General features: G+C 33.3%; 1 protein-coding gene across 2 annotated transcripts in view; it reads left to right on the forward strand.

Moving 5' to 3' along the window:
* Ccdc85 (coiled-coil domain-containing protein 85) overlaps positions 1-21,771 on the forward strand; it is a 56,408-nt gene extending 34,637 nt beyond the window's left edge. Inside the window, exons 2-5 of one of the 2 annotated variants that reach the window (XM_075297889.1) lie at positions 2,584-2,625; positions 17,933-19,542; positions 20,197-20,433; positions 20,505-21,771. In XM_075297889.1, coding sequence (XP_075154004.1) covers positions 18,118-19,542; positions 20,197-20,433; positions 20,505-21,053 — 2,211 coding nt within the window. In that variant the 5' untranslated portion in view covers positions 2,584-2,625; positions 17,933-18,117 and the 3' untranslated portion in view covers positions 21,054-21,771. The remainder of the gene's footprint in view (positions 1-2,583; positions 2,626-17,932; positions 19,543-20,196; positions 20,434-20,504) is intronic. The other variant, XM_075297888.1, reaches the window with a different exon arrangement.
* The last annotated feature ends 1,938 nt before the right edge of the window (positions 21,772-23,709 follow it).

Genomic DNA, 23,709 nt, shown 5'->3' on the forward strand with positions numbered 1-23,709 from the left:
ATAAAATCGTATAATTTCTTCTACATTGTTTGTATTACAGAAAAAGGTGCTAATAACTAAAAAACTTCGTGGAAGTGAGAAAGATGTGAGGGAAAATGCAATTAGCTAGAAAAATATTTTTTTAAGGTAGTCTTTATGAAATTGTTTTTACATCCTGGAAAAGAATAAACGTTTATCACAAAAAGTATATACTTTTCTTCCCAATACACTTCCTTTCAACGAAAAGCAAATGAGAAACGAACTTTGTTTGTCTAAAATTTCGTTTGGGAGGAAAGAATTATTTTTTTGCGTGTATGCGTGCCAAATTTGGTTGACATCGATTCAGATTTAGATATAGCTCCCATATATATGTTTTTCTGATTTCGACAAAAGTGGTCAAAATACCAACATTTTCCTTGTTAAATCGCGACTGCTTAGTCGAAAAGTTGTAAAAATGACTCTAATTTTCCTAAACTTCTAATACATATATATCGAGCGATAAATCATAAATAAACTTTTGCGATGTTTCCTTAAAATTGCTTCAGATTTAAATGTTTCCCATATTTTTTTTTACTAAAATTGTGTTCCACCCTAGTGCATTAGCCAACTTAAATTTTGAGTCTATAGATTTTGTAAAAGTCTATCAAATTCTGTCCAAATCGAGTGATATTTAAATGTATGTATTTGGGACAAACCTTTATATAGCACCCAACACATTTGACGGATGTGATATGGTATCGAAAATTTAGATGTACAAAGTGGTGCAGGGTATAATATAGTCGGCCCCGCCCGACTTTAGACTTTCCTTACTTGTTTTTTTTAATTAGATGATTTTGAATAAATGAGTAATATACTAATGAAGTTTCAAGAACCTAACACGAACATGGATGAATGGAAGGAAAAGAGAAGTTTATAGCGTAAACACAGTTAGAGAAATTTAAGTGTTATCTGTTGTAGAAGCTCATAAATAGAATCAATTTCTTAAACTTAAAACATGACAAATTAAAATTCTTATTTTCATAAGAAATTTCCATAACCGTGTGACTCGAACTAGGAATGATCGCTACCAAAGTTTGAAAACGGGGCATACTGCGTTCTGCTCGAACCTCCAAAGTGAATTTTTCTGCCTTTCCATAATACGATATTCAATTTTCTTAACTTGCAATAAAATGATAAAGTTGTTATAGTAAGTGAAAATATATTTTAATCCATGAATAAGTGGCCACAGCATGCCCACATTGCATACAACAAGGGGTCGAGGTTTTCAATCTCAGTTTCGATCAAACCACAAAAAAAAAATTGAGCTGCCTAAAATAAACTAGGAAACGCTAGGAAACGCAAATTGTTTTTGGGTCCGGTTGTAAAATTATTGTACATAATGTTCTTAACATAACATAGATATTTTAGCATGTTTTCTAGTTTAAACAATCACAAAATAATATTTGATTGATGATTGTTTAAATTATTTTTTCGTAATTGCTTCATTGATCTTTCTTATTTTTATATTGCTATAAAACGTCTCTTTTGCCTTTGCCTTAGGGGTTTAATTTTTTCATCTTAGAAAATTTAAGTTTCTTCAATAAAATCTTATAGTTGGTACTTACTTGTATAGATAGTGAGGTGGGTCCATGTTTTTGCAACGGAGACAAATTTTCTATTTTTTAAATGTTGCCAAATGTAAGAAAATTGTCTTTATTTTAATTATTTTTTGCTTACTTTAATCACAGGAGTTAAAAATGAGAAATAAAGTTTTATGCAATTTTACTAAATTCAAGATTCGTACAAAATAGTTGAATTTAACTAATCATGTGTTCATAAGTTGTTCATACGTTTTTAAAATGGGTAAGTTAGACTCAAATTGTGTCTGCCTTGAACTTCGTATAGCGCTAAAGAATTTTCAACAAATTATAACTCCAATTTTTCCTCAAAACTTGAAAAATATGTATTCTCTTTAAATCATTTTTTTTCATTTCGTATAATATTTTAGTTAATTTTAGTTGAGTGTAGCCCCTCTATTATAAACCGAAGTTTATTCAGTTTTTTGGGTTTACTAAAATCAATTGCTTTAAACTTTTGCGAGCATTTGAGTTATTTTATGATGCTATGTCTTTGCAATTATAATGAAAATTACCATTTCGTTATGAGGGAAAACATTAAGGCTCTAATAAAATTTCATGAAATTGTTAATAATTTGGTTGTACGATGTGTGTCCAATCAAAGCAATTTAACACTTAGGCATAATCTAAAAACAATAAAAAAGAGTTAAGCTTACACTCTAAAAACTTAAAAAGGTTTCTTGATGTGTACATTTATTTTTGATTGGAGACGATGTTTTTACGCTACATAAGATAGATTTTGAATTTTTACGTGAGCCTTATAGAATGATAGATTAAATATATTTTTAATCTATTCTTATCTAATCCTATATTTAAAACAAATTCTTTTTTTTACTTTTATATCCCTAATTTCATTATATCTAATTTCCGTATAACTGATAATTTAGTTCAAAAAATTAAAACAAGCTCAAAATCTGATAATCCACTTAATTTTGCAAATAACAGTAGAATGCAATCAAATAATAAATATTTTTTTCTTTGTGTACAGACCAACAGCCTTGGGCTCCAGCACACTCAACGAGAATGGCATGTAGGTACAAAATAATCACATAATAATAACCCATGTGTACTTCTTCTTGACTCTCAACTTAGGACCCAAATCCAAATTCAAACTTCAAATGTTATGAACAATTTTCCATTTATTTACTTGTAGTTTAATGTTTTTATTTCCAAGTGTTTGAGTGGTGCTTCATGCCGTTTTCTTTAATTAAACACTTATTTCATGGTTCGGATGATAATGTTTTTTTTCCAGAGGCATTCAAAACAAATCGCCCAAAAATTCCCAAATATACGAATGATGTTGTGTTATGTGCCTGTTAACACTCGAGAAAAATATGTGTAATTCAGTTATCAATGATAAATTGCTTGTGAAGGTATGGTAGGGGAGAAAGAGTGATAAATTTTGATACACACGCACGCATACATGCCAGATATACAAAATACCATTGATACTTTTATGGGATATTTAAATTGATTATGGGCTCGAATTAATTACTAGGTCGTTTCTTTTGGTTGTTATTGTTATTTCAGAAATCCTAATAATTAATGTTGGGGATAATGATGTTAATTGATTTGTGTGAGTACAGCATAATTAGGTGCTTAAATGATGAACAATTTGTTACTTTAATGTCTGATAATACTGAAATATTGCCTTATAGAGTCTGGATATACAATACAATACTGCACAGAGGACGTCTGGGTAATGTTGTGAGATTTTCTTACATAACTCAACATTGATATCGAATTAAATAGAAAAAATGGCCATATTTCACGATTTATTTAATATAAAAAATATAATAAAATAAATTTAGTATAATACTGAAAAAGTAGTCCTAAGCCAAGAAAATTACCCATCACATTGTCATTATTTCTTATTCGATTTAATTAAAATGCCATCATTTTCACTTAGAAAGTAGCCAGATATTTGCCCTGTCAACACATCGACTGAAAATGTTTGACTACTTCTCCATTTGTCTTGGAATGACTCGGTGCTTTGAATCACCATACTATGTGAGTAGACAACTTTTTAGTTATCTTAATACCTCCTCTAGACATGTTAATTATTCCATTGATTATGGGAAGGACACCACTTCCAGCTATACCTCGGCCCATTGAATATCTTAACATCCATGACAAAACATTTTCATCATCCATAGTGGTCATAAAGTCGTCAATAATGGTTGTGCGTGTGAAGTCAAGCGTTCCTTTGCATAGGCAAATACGCACAAAAGCTAAGTGAGATCAGCAATAATAAAAAAGTCCACAATGCAAAAGAGCACAAAAAACAAGACCCATGAATAGGTAATATTGAATAGTCAAGACAGTACGCATATGGGAACCTACCGCACGTTGGAAGTGCTTCAAATGCTGAGGGGAAACAGATCAAATTGGAATATGAAGGTCATTCGTTGGATACTCTACTACACAATTCACTTTTATTGCCGCGAATCATAAGCGTCGAAGGTTATATTCCAATTTTCCCTGTTTCATTGTAAAGAAGAACACCAAGACGATGAAAAATCAATCCATGGCTGGTTAGTTATATCATTTCCCCCTCTTCTAGTGAATGGCGTGAGATTGCCAAAAACAACCAACAAAAGATGATATAAAGTTATACAAAAGCTATCAATCAGCATTATTATGACTTTTTCCCACTCCTCTACCACTGGAGCTGATTACTTGTGCGAGTGAGACTTCCTTTGGAAATATTAGCCCCAATCCATGAATTCAAGTCATCCGACTAACTAAAGAATTTTCCTCATATTCGTATCCAAGTAGAGGCTTACTTACTTGGTGAGTGAACATAAATTACAAAGCAAAAGAGCCATTCAGTCCAGCTCAGAATTCTATGTGGGATTGCTTGGTATTCCAAAAAGGGGTCGTCAAGATGAATTAGGGCAAAGTTTTCAGTGATGCGCAGTTGATTGAAAACGCTGATACAAAATTGTGGGAGCCATTTAAATATACATATTACAAATAATTTTTCTATGGGCTCAAAAAGAGTTTACTCGGATTCAATGATTTTGATTTTCACAAACTCTATAAGTTTGTAAAGAGACAAAGACGCAGGTTATATAAATATATAATACAAATTTGATTTATTTTTGCTGAGTATTAAAAAAAGCTACTCACGAATGGATACATTTCGGTATCAAAATTAAAATTTTAATATTTTAGGTAAGGTTAGGTATAGTGACAGCCCGATATTTCACCACAGTGGTGAAGATCTCTCTTATCACTGCTGCACGATTATATGTTTTAGCGAAATGACAAGGGACTTACTTTTTATAGCGAACGGCGTTCCACATTCCGCTGAAACCACTTAGAGAAGCTTTGAAACACTAAGATATGTCACCGGTATTACTGAGAGAGGATAATCCTCTGCTGAAAAACGTTTTGGTGTTCGGTCGTAACTTGGGTTGAACTCACGACTTATTGCACCACGGTGCCTTACCCTCCCAAAAAAAAATTATTAAATAAGATTATAAACCATAGGATATAAAACTTACAATTCACTTACTTCCATGTGAAACGAATATTTTTGAAGTAAGGGGAATTGTCCTTAAAGGTGAGTATTAAGTTCGAGTTAGTCGCTAAAGTGAAAACTAAATGAGTAAAAAAGGCATAAAATTATACATATTTGTTGCAAATTTCAGTATAACTTGATGGGGAATAGCCCAAAGCTAAGTTTGTATTCCTTAAAATGGATTATTAAAGAAAAGTAATCGTAAAAACTGACCATTTAGCGGCTAAACTCGAACTTAATACCCACCTTAAACCAGAAAAGAACATCCACATTTAAATAACCTATTATTTGCTAATTTTGTTTAAATTTAGGATAAAAATGATTGAAAATAGGTTAGGATTTATTTTGAAGATACTATTGCCTTCATATATTTTTTATTATGAGCTCGATTAGGATTATAACTTTGAATGTCGAGGAGAAAATGGGAAATTCGACGCATAAGATATTCACTGAAAACCAAACAAAACAAATTTCTTTGAGAGAAAGATACTTTAATTAAAAAAAAAAAAATTTTTCATTAAACTTAAGTTATTATTATTTATCGTATCGATAAAACATCTGATCCCATACACAAATTTTTCTAACCGGTGATCTATCCTGCGGTTAAGTATTAATCGTACGATGAGCTCTTTATTTTAATTTCGTACATATGTACACCCTCAAAAAAAATCGCTTCTTTAACATATGTTCCAAACATATTTTGCAGGAAGCACATATAAAGGGTGATACGGTCAAAATTTGGTCAATATAAACTTGACGTATTTCTTTCAATTTTGCATTTAAAAAACCTGAACACCCCTCATTTTGAAGGTGTGTGTGTGTAGAATGTTGCTTCTATTTTGATTTTGGAATTCACTCTTCAGTTGTCAAAATGCCGTCAAAGCAAGAAGAGCAGCGTATCAAAATTTTGCTCGCGCATCGCGAAAATCCGAGATACTCGCACGCAAAGCTGGCAAAATCGCTAAAAGTTGCCAAATCAACCGTTACAAATGTAATTAAAGTGTTTGGGGAACGTTTGTCGACAGCCAGGAAGTCTGGATCGGGGGGAAATCGAAAACCGGAAGCCGCTGAGACGACAAAGAGAGTTGCCGGTAGTTTTAAGCGAAACCCTAACCTCTCTCTCCGAGATGCCGCAAATAAGCTGGGTGTATCGTCTACAACCGTGCATCGAGCCAAAAAACGAGCCGGACTATCGACTTACAAGAAGGTAGTGACTCCAAATCGCGATGGTAAACAAAATACGACGGCCAAAGCGCGATCCCGGAGGCTGTACACGACAATGCTGACGAAGTTTGACTGCGTGGTAATGGACGACGAAACCTACGTCAAAGCCGACTACAAGCAGCTTCCGGGACAGGAGTTTTATACGGCAAAAGGAAGGGGAAAGGCAGCAGATATTTTCAAGCACATAAAACTGTCAAAGTTCGCAAAGAAATATCTGGTTTGGCAAGCCATCTGTACCTGTGGCTTGAAAAGCAGCATTTTCATAGCTTCCGGGACTGTCAACCAAGAAATTTACGTGAAAGAGTGTTTGAATAAACGTCTGCTGCCTTTCCTGAAGAAACACGGTTGTTCCGTACTGTTTTGGCCGGATTTGGCCATTACGGTAAAAAGGCCATGGAGTGGTACGCCGCCAACAACGTGCAGGTGGTTCCCAAGGACAAGAACCCTCCCAACACGCCAGAGCTCCGCCCAATTGAGAAATACTGGGCTATTGTCAAGCGGAACCTAAAGAAGACCAAAAAACTGCTAAGGACGAGCAGCAGATCAAGGCAAACTGGCTTTCTGCGGCGAAGAAGGTGGACAAGGTGGCTGTACAAAATCTGATGGCAGGTGTCAAGCGTGAGGCCCGGCAATTCGGATTTGTAAAAGCGAAAGCCTAACTGAATATTTTTCCTGAATTTTATACTAATTGAACTTGAAAAAGAAATTTAATTTGATTTTTTAAATAAACGATTTCACCGATTTACACGCGTTTTCCCTTGACCAAATTTTGACCGTATCACCCTTTATTATTGGATACTGCCGAAACATTAATATGTTTGTTAGCTGCAAAACTCGAACTTAATGCCCGCTTTTATATTTGAAGGTGTCCGTCAACTCCTCGTGGACTACTTATTAATAAAGAGGAACTAAACTTTGTTTTTACACATTTTACTGTGTAATTTTTTCACTATTTCCTCCTTATTTCATTTTACTGTCCCAACTCTAAAAAGAGTATAGTGCCCTTTCGTTATTTTTATGAACCAAGAAAAAAATTGTGTCCATAATGCCAAAATGATAAACAAACCACATGTCCACACATACATAAAATGCTGCTCTCAAGGCGAAAACATATGCTGTTTTTTTTTCAAATGTCTATTCTCTTGGTTCCGAATGTCTATTCTCTTTATTCAAATTAAATAATATTTAGACTTAAGCATATCAAATTTTTGGCCTTATCATAAAACAGTTTTCCGAAACAACATACAATCGGTTTCACAGAAATTGTTCTCTTTTGATTCTTTCGCTGTGTTATGTTGATATCTTTTGTCAACTCTTCCGGTTTCCATCTCTATTTATTTCTCTATACTCTCTCTGACGCTATGAATAAAATATCACAACATATGTATGTTTAGTCGAAATTTGTAAATTTATATATGTTTGCATTCACACATATGATTTTTATGAAACATTCATGCCCCAAACATGATATATTCTAACATATTAAAATATGTGTCCCAAACATTTAGTGTTAGTTTAGGAACATTACATGTTTGCACTTAAATATATTGTGTTTAAAAATTGTGCCCGAAACACATTTTGTTTATATCGGAACATATGAAAAACATATTTTTCTAACAGTGTAATACAAAAATGTGAATATAGACATTAAAATTGTATAACGGTCAAGATCTAGTTGATTATAAGAAATATAATATGTCTGAAATGGTAAGATTGTACAATCCACCACTTTATCTTATTGACTGGAAAATGTGGCAATATTGTAAGAAAGAAAAATCTAAATATCATGATGTTAAAAGTTTGCAAAAATTCCGTTTGTTTCACTGTTCCGTTGCAAGCCTGTAATCACGGTGACTAATTTTTTGCACTACCAACTGACACTACGTGTGAAAATAATATTCTTTACATTTTTACGGAGGGGGAACGTTTTTGTAATTTTCATACATTTCCGCAAGTCGACAAACGAACTACGACGAATCACCATCCACTTTGGGGGGTACTTCCAAAAAAAAAAAAAATAAAAATACATCGTTGTACATTAGGCCAGACGGACCATCATACCAAGCCAGCCGGTCGGGTAATCAATGTGGCATTACTGCTCATTAACCGTAACTGAGACCCACGATGTTATTTTTACATTTTTGTTCTGTCTCTCCTCCGCTTTTTGGCGAATTAGTTTTTAGGCGGCCTTTGTAGTCGTTTTGAGCTATGGATGGATGTTATTGTGATTTTTGTTTTGGCATTTCGCAATTTGTGGCATCGTTGCTCGATCTTCTGACAGATTTAGAGCTCTTTTGTTTGTGTTTGTCAATGGCTGATGGTGAAGGGAGGAAGAGAGATATGGAATAGTATTGGTTGGCAATGTAATATACCATACATACATGAAGGTTTATGTTGGAAAACTGGCATTATTATTGGCTCTCTCCCCCCATTTTAATACCACCTCTGTGCCATATTAGGGAATTATGGTGAATTTGAGTATCGATTAAATTTTTCATGCTGATTGACATCTCATGAACATATATCTGTTGTACTTAGTCATTTCGTATATGTTACAATAAAGTAATGGGATTTATGCCAATCATACACATCTTGGCTGGTGTTAGTTTCCAATCATCAGATTACCTACACGCAAAAAACCTTACATAGTCGCTATTGGTTTCGAACCGAAGAAAGCGATTTCTTAACGGTAAGCATTTCTTAAAGAAGCACCTCGACTTAAAGTGAAGATTTTTTACTCAAAACTAGTACACAGATAACATTTATCTATCTTTCCTCCTATTGTAAAGTCATCGCCCAAATATCGTTCATCTCCTATATAAATCGCTCAACGGCGCAATTTATTGTACCTTCCAACAATGGTTCATAGTGATGCATAATCTGGCGTAGTTTCATATAAATCGGCCTTTAGATCAGAGATGGTCTGTATCAAAAATTTTTAAGTTTGCGACTGTCGCAAAGTTTAAACGTCATATACGTTTCATAAATATAGAAAAAGTAACAAATGTCGCAAACTCCAAAGAATTCAGTAGCGTCAGCTAAGCAGCGAATTCGATGATATCCAAGATGATGATACGTTCGAAGCTTCAATTCTCAGGAATATTCATAAAATTATTAATAGATTTAAAACAGGCAAACTGGAGAATAGATTTATTTTAATGGGAGACTCCAAGGCAAAATTAATACTCGTATGTACTACTCGATGGTGCAGTAAACGTGACGAATTGTACTCACGCATAATTAACCTTTCACAAATTTGAGTAGAACCTGTCAGAGAAGCTTTGTTGCATCATTCGCTGATGCAACAAAAGCTTGGATGAACATTATGTAGCATGAAAACCCAGAGAAACCCTAGTTGAGCATATTTTTTACATCCCTTTTATCGGGGAGCGAAACTAAATTTAACAAATGCCCATTATTTCTTTTACTCAAAATTAGGGTTTCTACACTGCAATGGTTATCATGTCCGCCTTGTATACACAGCGTCGTGGGTTCGAACCATTGCCCATACGACAACATTTTGTTTTTTTTTTCAGTTTTATATTGATGTTCAGCAATATTAATCGAAACTTTAAATAGCGTTATGGTTTCAATAAGGCCTTCCCGGAAAAGACTATTTTTCAATACCGCATTTCGAAAAAATAATGTAAACTTGTTGCCACAACTAAAAAATATATATGTTTGGGTTTATGACCTATGGTCTGAACTGCAATACCTAACCGTTAATTTCTTTATGTCAGCGAGTTTAATTTGATTTCTCTCCAATCTTAGCTAAAACCCCAAACAATGTTGCATTGCGATTTTAAGCTTCTTATCGATCCACTTGCAACATTCTCTTTTATTTGGGTTTAAATTTCAATAAAAAGGTTCACACAGATCCATTCCATAATACCTGTTTGGTATATGCAAGCTTCCATCCGAAATGTTACTCAGTGATACCTTTCGTTTTCATCTCATTATTCTGTGCCTGTGGCAGGGATGCAAAACCAAATTGTACCAACGAAAACAAAAAAATGTATATTTTGCTTTATAATTATATCAACTTTCAAAATAATTAAATATGATACAAGTAGTAGAGGTACTGCCACTATTACAGAAAAAGAGAATTGCCCCATACAGGAAAATAAGAAGATTATTTGTTTTACTAGATCTTATAAAAATGGTGCAAATATTTTATTGTGTATTTGACATCTTGGCACCTGAAATAATGAAATGGTACATAAAAATCGCATTTTAAATAAATCCAACAATATTTTATATTAACCATCCTACTTGATTATAATAATAATTTCGCAATTTTAAAATGTGTCTAATGTGCTTGCTCCATTTTCCTCATAATATTTTGTTATGAAACATTTCTCAGACATCACGTCGTTAGATCTAAAAATGATTAGCAGTGTTGCTTCTAAAGACCTCAGGATATTAAATAGCAGTTAATGATATTATGATTAAATATGCTCTTCACTTGTGGAATGTACCAAAATTAGAACAATTGTACCAACTTTTGCATCCCTGACATACACTTTGCTGCGTTTTATTTTGAGATCATTTAGTCCCCTATTACCTATCAAAGCCGAGCTTGATTATATTCTTCACTTTGGAGGTTTTGTTGGAAATGCATTCAACCAGTGTTTGGTATGTAGAGTGGAGGTACATAGGAATCTTTGTGGTGGTCTCTGTGATGTTATATCGGATACATGAGTAATTCGATGATTTACAACACAATTGTTCGAAATACGGCCCAAAGAGTTTTTTTTTCGCCCTGATACCAAACCCAAGAAAAATGCACAATGGATTCTTTGGATGTCGTTTTTGTTTTGGTTTAATGTTGATGGTGCGGTCTTGGTATTGTTCTCTACGGAGGAAATGGCTAATAATAAAATACAAAATATACCATCGCCATCTGAGTGGTGGTAAATAATGCATAATAAAGACTGATTCTTATGAAACGGAAAGGAAAAAAGTCTTCATTCAGGTGAAGTCATCTAAAAAAACCAACGTCAGCTTTAACATCTCCGCGTTTCCTTTACCCACTGACTTATGAGAGGAGGTAGCCACAAAGTTCTCTTTTTTTGTAGTAATTTAATTGTGTAAAATGTCTTTATTTGTTAATTTGGTAAACAGAGTCCTGGCAGAACATTTTCAAGGTGTACCAAAATCATCACTTTTGATACATCCAAAAAACATTCATTTTCATTATAGGATGTCCTTAAGTATGTTTCACAGAATAGGTAGTTTTTTCCCTTTTTTGACAAAAATAAACACACAAATTTATTATAAGGAGCAAAATGTTTGACAGAACACATTACAAAATAACTTAACGAACCTTAGTGAATTGGTGGTATACAATTCCTGTGCCAAAAATTTCCTCTATGATAAATTTACGTCCTTAAGAGTCGATTAGTAGATTTTTGGCAACATTAATAGTTTATTAGGGTCAACATTAAAAACCGATTAGTGCATTTTACAATTAATAGATTTTGAAAAATATTTTTTAAATTAATCGAATTTGAAAATTCGAAAAGGACAAAAAACAAAAAATAGTTTGAATCTCTAATGTGTTAAAAAATATGTATGTTATATATCAAGAAAGCAAGTGCGAAAGAATGCAAGTATTCGAAAAGAAAGAAATGCACCATGAAACGCAATACGTTACAACAATTTAGTCATTAGTAGTTTTTAACTTCTTTTGAATCGAACAATTACTGATAAGAGATTCCTATTTTCACCATTTCCCGTGTTATATACCAGTGTCAGGCAGAAAAAGTTATTAGTTTTGCTTCCATCGTTTTACAGTCAACATCGATATTCTTTAAAGCGTAGGTATTACACAAATATTGTTGTATACCTATATGAACTGCAGTGAATCCAAAATACACAAATAAAAGTGAGTTTTTATAAAAAGAGGATATGAGAGAGCACTCATTCCTGTTTAATACACATAAAAATTATAATCTTATGGGCAACTATTATAGTTTACAATATAGAAACATTTAGTAAAATGCCTAAAAATTCTATAGTACCGAATGACATAAAAAAGAACTTCAAAAATCTGTTAACCATTCTTAGCCAGATTCTAAGTCGAATTTGAGTTTAGAAATATCGTGTTTCAAGTAAAAGGCATCTTTGAGATATAGCATTTCAGCGTTATCAAACACTGATTATAATTTTAATACCAGACTGTTTAATAACACTCTAGTTTTACTATTTTTATTGGAATAGTTGGCTAAGGCCATAGAACAAATTAATTTATAATATAATTATTCGCATATTTTGACACGGCTCCATTCTTTAGCTATAGTTTTTCCTTCCTTTCTTTATTCTTCTCGGCTTGGGAATCAATATCTTAAACTGGCTAATTTAGTTTGGTTTACCATCTTCATGGATATACATAATTAGAGGAAATATGATGGCAATTTAATGATTTAAAGGAAATGGTCATATTACAATAGACATATTGATCTAGAGATAAATGTTAATTTCCTTTACATGATTCCATCCTCCAGCTGGAGCATTTATAATCTTTATTAACGTTTGCTATCAATTACCATCGGCCGAGGGTAAAATAAAAACTTTGTAAGTTATAAGTAACATAGACATGGTTTCAAGTTTATAGTGACTTCGAATGGCCTAATTTCTAATATATCCCCTATTTACTCTCTGTTTATATGATATCTCATGGATTCAATCTAAAAATTGCCAGTTATGTTTCAAAAGTTATGGTAAAATATTTTTCCTACGTAATCTCAAAATTAATATCAATGAATCATATTGCATTAGTAATCTGGGGTATCAGAACATATTTATGTTTTATTGATTTGTTTGCTGGTAAACAAAAATTCCCAAAATACAGTAGTAAAGGGATTAAAAAAGATTTGGATTAACACCACCATCATTACAAATGATATGATTTCAACAATGACATCATCCTAATTTGATAATATGGGATTAATGTCTATAGGTTTGATCTATAAATAAACGTTTATTGCGCTTTAAATGGGGCCTTTTTTAAATCTGGTATCGTTTTCAAAGTTTTTATTTTGAGTAACGACAGTATTACACTCAACAAAACCAACCATATGAAGACATGTTTATAAAATATAATAAAGTATATTTATTATATCTAAGAAATAAAAGTATATGGTACATACAACATTTAGGAACTGAGACGTAAATATGCCTTCACCTACACCGATAGAAAAAAGTCTGCAATAAAAAGCAGTCGGTGTCTATTGTTGTATTTTTGTACTTCAGGGTCTAACGAACAAGAAATTGTAAAAAATTTATTATTAAATTTAATTAATTTAATAATAAAATGTTAGCCAAAGTTATTTATGGACTAAAAATATGTTTTTTTTTTTATTCCTGCACATTAATATCATCAAAAAAAACCTGAAAGCGATCAACAAACATTTTGTTTGCTACTATGCCTTAATTTAATAAATATTCATTTTTTTGAGAAAATACAAGACACCCTTATTACAATCATAGAAAAAAGTCTGCTATAAACAGCAGTCGATGTATGCTGTTATATTTTTGTACTTCAAGGTCTAAAGCAAATTATAAAATTTTTCCCCAAAGCGTATTTATGAACCAAAAGTAGTTTCTGGTATATTTTTCACTGTAATATACTTACAATCTCCTAAATGCGATCAGCAAACATTTTGTTAGCTGTTATGCCTCAATTTGATAAATATTCAGATTTTTGGGCAAATACTATAGATATTCAAAAAATGTTGTTTTAGCCTAAGTAGACATTTTTATTTGTTTCAGCCAAACTAAAACATGTTTTAGTGTAATCGAGCTTAAAAAATAGAGGACAATGTTTGCTATTTCAGCAAACAGTGACTGCACGCTCACAAAAAATCGCTTCTGTAACATATACTCCCAAACATATTTTGCTTCAAGCATATAAATTTTTGGGTATTGCCCAAACATTTATATGTTTGATCTCTTCCAATATATAATATGTTTGAAAGCATATTGGTGTAAACAATATATGTTTGGGTAGTCTAAGTTCCAAACATTTTGTATTTTTGCATCCAAATTCAATAATGTTGTCTTCCAAAAAACAATATGTTATTATGTGAACATATAATATGTTTGGAAGCATTTTGCACCCAAAAATATTATATGCTTAAAAAAATTCTCCCAAACAATATTGTGCTCAAAATTTTATTTATTTATTTATATATTTACAATCATAATGAATTGTGAAAATAAACAGGTAATATAGGTGCTAACAACATAGGTTTTCGACCTGAATGCTCAAATTTTTGTTTCTGCCCAATTGTATATTCCCCCACATCTTTCTCACTTCCACGAGATTTTTTAGTTCATAGCACCTTTTTCTGTAATACAAACATTGTAGAAGAAATTATTCAATTGTATGATTTTTTTTATTTTAATTTTACCTTTTGCCGGACGGGGATTCGAACAGCGGACCACACAGTTTGTAAGGATCAAAGAAGTAGCTGATCAATTGCCCAAGGAAAAATAAAATGTTAATTTTGTAATAACAAGCAACAACCACCAACTTAATTCAATATCGCTCCCTGTTAAATAGCGCTCCAAGCTACTAAACACATATATGTTTATAGGCTATTTCTAAATTAATATATGTTTGCATCCAAGCATATTATATTTACAAACATTTTATGTCCCAAACATAATATGTTCTAACATATTAACATATATGTCCCAAACATGTTATGCTAGTTTATGAACATTATATGCTTGCACTCAAAAATATTGTGTTTAAAATTTTGTGTTCCAAACATATAATGTTTATAGCCAAACATATGAAAAACAGTCTTTTTCATCCGTGTGTTTTCCCTTTTTCAGCAGACTTTTTTCTGTTTTAACAGCTGCATTTTCTACTAACAAAATTCTTTGGGTGTATATATTATTTTTATTGTTTCACGAAACATTTTTGTTTTTTTACTTAAACTAAAACATGTTTTGGGATAATCTAGCTTGAAAATAGCAGAAAGTGTTTGCTATTTCAGCAAGAAAGAAAATGTCTATCTTAAATCGGGAAAAAGAAAACATCGAAAATAGACTGAAGAATGAAGTAAGATATGAGTCATTGGCCTTAGATGTGGAGAATATGCGTTATCGAAATTTTTATATGGGCGTTTTTAACAAAAGAGCCCGAGTCAAACTAGTTCGAACTGTCTAGAAATTAGGGATTCCATAGGACCTACAAACCAAAATGCTGATATATCCCAGCAAAAAATGGAGCACTATTTCAGCAGGATTGTAAGGGAGAGAGGCAGTACCAACTTCTTACAAAACAACCGAATCAGCGCTGATTTTTGTGGGCGATGTCCCGATTTATAGCAGCTTCAACATAGCGCTGATATAATTGCTCATTTCAATAACACTATTGCTCAGAAAAGAGCAATATTGTTATTGGTATGAAGGAAAACAGCACTACGTTTCGCGCATCTATACTGCATGAATTGGTTGCAATAACGTAAACGAATGATCATATACTTGTTTGATTACTCATTTACGTTATTGCCGCCGATACATGCAGAGTGGATGCACTGCCTACTTTATTGTATACCAAAAAGCGCAACTAAATTTTACTGCTGAAATATTTTTTGCTCGGATTGGTCTATTTTAAACCTAAACCATAATGTCATAAAATTCAGGGTATTTTAAATTTGTGTAAAAATGTCCTAATCCGTCTATCCATGTATTTTATGTTTGCTGGAGACGTAGCATAAGTATATGTGAGAATATAACCTCCATTCATTAAACAAAATCTTACTCAAATAGAAGATACTGCTCTGTAGTATCCAGACGATGAAATTTTGTTCTCAACATTTCTAGTTGATGTCACCAAGTTTTAATTTGAAAATAAAATATTTATACAACCATTGTCTCACATATCTTAATTTCCACTTGATTTAACACGAAATTATTACTCATTGGGAGTTCAATTAACTTTTCTGCAAGTGTGGTAGTTTTTCAAAAAAAGGAAATTAATATATAAGCACTCAATTAAATGTCGATATATTCCTGGAAGTGCTTAATGGCAATGTAAAGCAAGTAACTATCGTTTGCTCTGCAAAAACACTCAACGACATTGATTGAGGTAGTAATAAATTTATGCACGCATATCGTAAAATGTTGTCTGCTTCCAACATCATCATCATCGCCAACCTTTGGGTTGCGTGTGGTATCTACTCGAAAGCTGGCTTGTTTGTTTACCTGTTGCAATTGAATGGTGCCTTTTGTCAAAGGTAGTCATTACTCAGACGTAAGTTGGAATTTATCAAGTCACTTGTTTCAGTTTTACATTTGCTCACTCACTCGCTACATGTGAAATAATTAAAGACCCATTTCACTTTCTATTGGTACTTCTTCGTCTACTGTTGCACCACCATTAGCGTTGATGACAATTTAATTATGTGTTGCACCATTTAGGCACCGCACATTATTACATGCCACAAACGAACCAAAAATGAGCAGTCACAACGTCACCATTTTTATACCATATCGGAATGTTTTCTATGCAACATTTTTATCGCCTTCTCTTGACGACATTGTATAATTGATTGTAAAACGTTGTTTAAATTACATATTAATCTATAATAAATTTTTGTCACGGGATGAATTTTCCAAACAAATGATGAACAGAGTTTTTTTTTTTTGGAAAATCGACCCATTCAAAAACATTTTAAAGTTATTTTCGAATCATAAAAACTGTTTTATTTAAGATCATACATATTTGTTGATAATGATGCCTTTTTCAACAGTTAAACAAATATTTTGTGTTAGACCATAACATTTTCATATTCCTTTCGTATAAAGAAAAATCTTTTTGAACGAGATTATAACAGTTTTTATTATGATCACATTAGTTTGATTGGGCAATCATGTGTTTTCTACGTGTGTGAAAACAAGTCCCCAAATACCCAACGTAGGGTCTAGCCAATTGAAAAGAATCATAACCAGTAGTAAGTCTTCAAGTTTATTTCATAATCAAAGAAACCTAATCCAAGAACTCCCTAAAAAAATAAAAACTTTTTTCATTGAATAATTTCGATAAATCGTTTCAATTTTATGTTGCTATTGATATCTCACGAACACCACATAGCAGAGACAAGAGAACTTCACAAGGAATGTAACATAGTATTTGACACCACTTATAGGTACATGTTTAAAAGATCTGAGTACTCAGAACCTCATTCTTCGCTTAAAATATCGTGGACCGGAACACATCTGGCCCTTTTTGCCGTTACAGTAACGATGTAATCAAAACTAGACGATTCTTAAATTTAAATATAAAAACCCTGGTGTAAAGCAAAAGCATTATGCACCAGATATATTTCCAACCGTTAATAAACCTTCTTCCATGGATTGAATGCAATAAACAATTTTTCCCCCTGACAACAAAATTAAGCCTGAAATTCCTAAACCAAAAAAAACTTTATCTACATGGTATGCCTTGTCTGGTGGGTTTGTTAGTTATTTAGTTTCTTGCTGGTGGTTTATTGGATTGCTCGCTATCTACCTAACAGCCTTGCATCATACGCTAATTGCAATAATTGTCTTCTTTTTATTCTCTTTTTAGGTTTTTGCTGATGTCTGTAGGTCTTTTGGACATAGACTATGTTCATGCATCCCGACAGACGACATAATGGTTTCCAGAGAAGTACTTTGAGAAGGGTTTTTTTCTCCCCCGAAAAGATACCCTTAGGCCATTGAAAAGGAGTGGAGTTTTTTGCCACACACACACAAACCACACAGCGATAATAAATGGTAACACAACGACTGACAATGTCCGCCGTTACTAACACAAACAAAATTAATGGAAATTTGATTGTGAGTGCAAACGCAACTGCAGCAGGAACGACTGCAACATCCTCCTCATCGTCTAGTAAAACCTTTTCGCATAATTCTAACCCCCACCCGAGTCATCAACATATTCACCAACCTTCTCCCAACAGCCTGCAGCATTCACAGCAGCAGCACAATCATCAACAGCATAGCACAAACTTGAAGGCATCATCTTCGTCGACGACGTCAAACGGCATAAGTAAATTGCAGGCACCGCAACAACATCAAAGGCGATCTTTCATACCCTCAGCAACATTACAACAGCACCAACATCAGCAACATAATATAACGGTTGCGACATCGACAGGATCTACGTCTGCCATTGCAAATACCCAACCACCCCAAGGGAATCAATTACAAACGGTAGCCACAATACATCAACCGTCTGCCGCCATTCAGTCGTTGGCGAGTAAAACACAAACGCATACAACGGCTTCTGGAACTGGGTCTGGTGGCGCCATCAGTACTACGGCCGCCGCTAATAACGAACAATTAACGAATCCCGCCAATAGGAGAAGTTTTTACCATTTGCAATCCCTTAAATCGTCGAGCCATCTAAAGGCTCCAGCCCATTCAATACCACCTCGTTATCAACCTCCACCGCAACCGAACAACAACATCGTCCAATCGCAGCCACAACATACGGGAATATTGAAAAATTTGAATTCTCAAAGATTAGCCAACGGTAACGGAAATAATTCCGCCAATTCCGCCCCAACTAGTTCCGCCGCCTATCCAACATATTTTTCCGATCCCTCACAGAGTAACAACCTAAATTTAAAGTACCCACCCGAGATACCACAGCTCTCGAGCGTTTACATACCAGAATCTTTAAAAAATCCTTCGAGTGCCTCACGGTATCTACAACAAAAACATCAAAACGGTGGTAACCAATCCCATTTACAGCAACGTTTGAGAAATATTCAGCAAAACGGTGGAACCACCAACGGTATCCATAACAATCATCTGAACAGCCATCATCCATCGTCAACGGGGGAAACACATCTACAACAGCAACAACAGGATATGTTAAAATTTGTACGTAAATCGGATCAAGATCATCCTTCGCCAAATGCCTCGGTTACATCCAGTGGAACTGGTGGTGGTATCCCCTCAACGCCTCGTTTAACGGCCGAACAAAACCGCCAACTCCAATCATTAATCAATGAGTTGCGTTCCCTAAAGGAGCAAAATCAACGACTCATGGACGATAATCAGGAGCTTAGAGATTTATGCTGTTTTCTGGACGATGATAGGCAAAAGGGTCGAAAACTGGCACGAGAATGGCAAAGATTTGGACGATATACAGCAAGTGTAATGCGTCAGGAAGTGGCCGCTTATCAGGTGGGTGAATTTTATATCTTTATTTATTATTCTTGAACATACAAAACTTGATATTGTTGAGCCAAAATGAAAAAGGATCATATCAGAATTAGAAGAAGAATTCCCAAGAGCTCAATTATGATATTGGAAAACAATGGAAAACACGTCCGATGGGACTCTTAAAACCTATTTATCAGGAGAAAATAAATTTACCATTTTCTATATAAATGAAATGACACCAAGGACAGCTTAGATAAAGACTAGAACAGATAAAGGATCAATATAGCCAATATTTAATGTGGGTTAAGTTGGGTATAGTGGCAGCCCGATATTTTCAGGCTCACTATTGTGATACCACAGTGGTGAACTTCTTATTAATGTAGCTATTAAAATGTAGAAATTGGAATCTTGGAATCTGATTTTAAAGCTTATCGGATGAAGAATGGGAATGAGACAAATGCCAAACGGCTTTTCTTACAAAATTTTTTGGGGTAATTAATTATAGACTATTACCGATATCCTAATCTTAATTTACCAACATTGACCAATCGACTTTCAAAGATATAGCAAAAAACACCGGAAGGGCGAAATGGCGTCAATTTTTACAAAAACCTTTGGACTTGGATGTTTGTGTTCTAAGTCTTTTGTTTTCTATTGCCATCATTTTATTTTCAGAATAAACTACGACAATTGGACGATAAACAGCAAGAACTAATTACAGATAATTTAGAACTCAAAGAGCTCTGCCTTTATCTAGACGAAGAGAGGGCACACATCGCAGCCAACTCGTTGTGTGTGAATTGTGGAGCATCTAATCGAAATACAATGCGAGATGATGGGGACGGTTCAAGTTCAAGTACAAATGCCGATGAAAATATTACCGCCTTAAGAAATTACGAAAGACAATTGCCAGTACGTAACAGAAACTAAATCAATAGGATGTTCGATTCTAATGTGATATATTGTTCTCATTTCAATTTTAGGATATTCATCTACGTTCCACACTGCAAGATCAAACATTACAATATGTGCGATCACTCGAGCGACGTATACAACAATTGGAGGAGGAGCGTTTGACCAATAATACAAATACGGCCACAAGTGCAACAAATTCCAATTTGGTAAGCCAACAACAATCGCAGCCACATCGACCGCCACCAAAGCAACAACATCAACCAGCAAATGTCACAAATCCAGCGACGGTAGCTGCTGCGACGACAGTAACAACAGCCAGCACAACAAATCACCAAAACCAAAAAATACCACAAACATCGTCATCGGCGTCTACGCCATCTGCATTAAATGATGGCCTAGTCGATCCCATATCTGGTCGGCCAGAAGCTGTTGTACGAGCTCTACAAGTTTTAGAAGTTCGAGAGCAACTAGAACGCGATAGATTGGGCCATCTAACCGGCAATGCCATCGATCAAATGGATGATGGTGAAAAGGCATTGGTGCGCGAAATGTGTAATGTAGTATGGCGCAAACTGGAAGCCAGTCCAAATGGTTCAACAGCACTAGAGCCACTATAGACGCTTACTGTAATAAACCAATCCATATGGATAAACACAGACTCACACTCATACACACACAGACGCACTTCGATGCATATATTTTATTTTTTTCTAATTTTAAGAAATTTTAAGTTTCTTTAAAACCATAGTAAAAAAAAAAACAAAAACAGAAAAAACCTTGCCAGCAAACTTTCCCTACTTTTGAAGTGCAGATTTTTCCTGGAAATTAGTTGGATAAATTTTTTGTACAAAATACTTGTGAAGTTAAATACTATTTTAAGTGTTCCGTAGAGCCCATAACACTCACATACCCGAAGAATGGGTTTTTATTTAAGCTTTAACAATTTTCTAATAATATGTAAGCTAAAATCTCCTAAAATTCATTATCTTGGAGCTATTATCTAAAACTATGACAATCGATTATATATTTTTAGCAATATATAATTCAGATTGCGGGTATATTGAAGCCATGTCCTCAGTGGCCCAATGTATCAATGTATATTCCAATTGAATTTCTTAAGAATTTTTGTCCTAGGGAATTCTTTTCAAATTCAAAGTTTTAAAACTTATTCATTTATTATATTTTACACACTCGTATCGTATATATCATTATTAATTTATTATTATTGATTCAATTTAAAATAACACGATAAGTCTAACTAACTACCACCTGCTTCCAAAAAAAAATGAAATAAATCATCCATGTACTCAAATGAAAACAACTAATGAAACAATACCAAGTTGAGTTTTTCTTCAAATGCGGAATATATAAGATTTCCAAAAGATCCGGGCACACATTTATAAGGTAAGGATTGGTATCGAGAGAGAGTTAAAGACAAATTTGAAAAATATGAACACTCAACACTCGTCAGGGCAATTTCCACACAAATTTCAAATAATAATTATTAGTTAAAATAATAATTTTTTGTGTACGTCAGTTAAATGAACTAAAAAAATTTTACGCAATGAACTTAACGATTTACTAAAACCGTATTTCTGACAAAACAGTTCATAATTTCGTAAAATTTGTAAATTTTACCACAAATGCGCCCATCTTTAACTTCGTATATCGCTAAAGGCATTTTTGCAATTTCTCCCATTTTTTCCTTCAAACGAAAATGTTCATTAGCAATGGAAGAAAATTAATTACAGTAGGAAAAACACACATTTTTTGTTTCTTATATGCGTTTTTTTTTTCTTATAGACAATCATTGTTCTTAAGAAAAAGCAAGTATGGTGTTTTTTTATTAACTTTCTTATATCCATATTTTTCTTATATGAGATTTGCTTATATCCGTTATCTACTGTATATGTAATAAATATTCTAAAATATTGGCATTGGTACTACAGTTTAATTATAAATTTCTAAAATTAACCTAGTTGTTTTTCCCGGTGGTTGCACTTGTCTTTAATGTTCGCTCTACAAAATTTTGAGAAATCATTATAAGAGTTCTTATAAAAAAAAGTAACCGTATGTTCGATTTTCGCATTTTGTTATGTCTGTTATATATTGGGAAAATCAGCCATTATTTATTGTCAATTTGTTATTGATAGAAAAAGAGGTCAGTCGTGTTTAGGCGTGCTCTGTATTTTTGTTTTGTTTGCTAAATTGCTAAATTTTGACCAAATACAACGTCGCATGGACACCGCTCAGGAGCTGTTGACGAGTCATGGTATTGGTTTTGCTCACTATTTTCTTCGACTACAATGGCGTGGTACATCATGAATTCTTTCCACAAGTTCGTACGATCAATATGGAATACAATGTTCAGTTCCATCCGTAAACCAGCTAGTTTTGAATAGATTAATTTTTGAAGACGAAAAGTTATGCAATCAAAAAACGAAATTGGCATTTCTGAAGTGTTTCGAGGATTGGAAAAAACTCTGGAAAAAAGTGTATTATATCTGGGGATGATTACTTTGTTACTTTATGTTCATATTCAAAACAATTTACTGACAGTTTATTGAATGAATTTGTATGGTTTAAAGTTTACGTTAATTTTTTTTTATTATGGGGGTAAATACTTTTTAAAAAATGTTTTGATCAGACCTCTTACATCATTAGTTACTTGAATTATATAGAATATTCCGTGCGGACATTTAGTTAACAATATCTCTGGTGGCAATGGTCATCTTTACTTATGGAATAGTTTTTGTTTGTGAATGAAATCCTACCAGAGTTTATTTCATTAAATAATTGCATTATTCATTATTTTTTAAATTGTTTTGCTTTGGTGTTATTATATATAAAAAAGCAAGTACGAAGTTAAATTTCCTTAATATATCTTAACTTAACGTTATTATCACATTGTTTTGGGTATAGTGGGATGCGTCGTCAATGCTATAATAATTTTTTGTATGTATCAAACATTTCTTAGTGACAAATCAAGTCTATATGAGTAGCTCAGTCCTCCACCATTTACATCTCCAAACTGTATGTAAATGATAGAGATACATTCGCTGGTTAACCCCACCCTACCTATCATGTCCTATACTCCCACTGTGACATATAATCACACGACCGAATATAATGGGAGGCCCTACCTCCAGTCAACGTACAATGTCCAGCACTAAATACTGTATAAATAAATATATATATATATATATATATATATATATATATATATATATATATATATATATATATATATATATATATATATATATATATATA

The sequence above is a fragment of the Haematobia irritans genome, chromosome 2 (assembly GCF_050003625.1).
Source record: "Haematobia irritans isolate KBUSLIRL chromosome 2, ASM5000362v1, whole genome shotgun sequence".
NCBI classification, from domain to species: Eukaryota; Metazoa; Arthropoda; class Insecta; order Diptera; family Muscidae; genus Haematobia; species Haematobia irritans.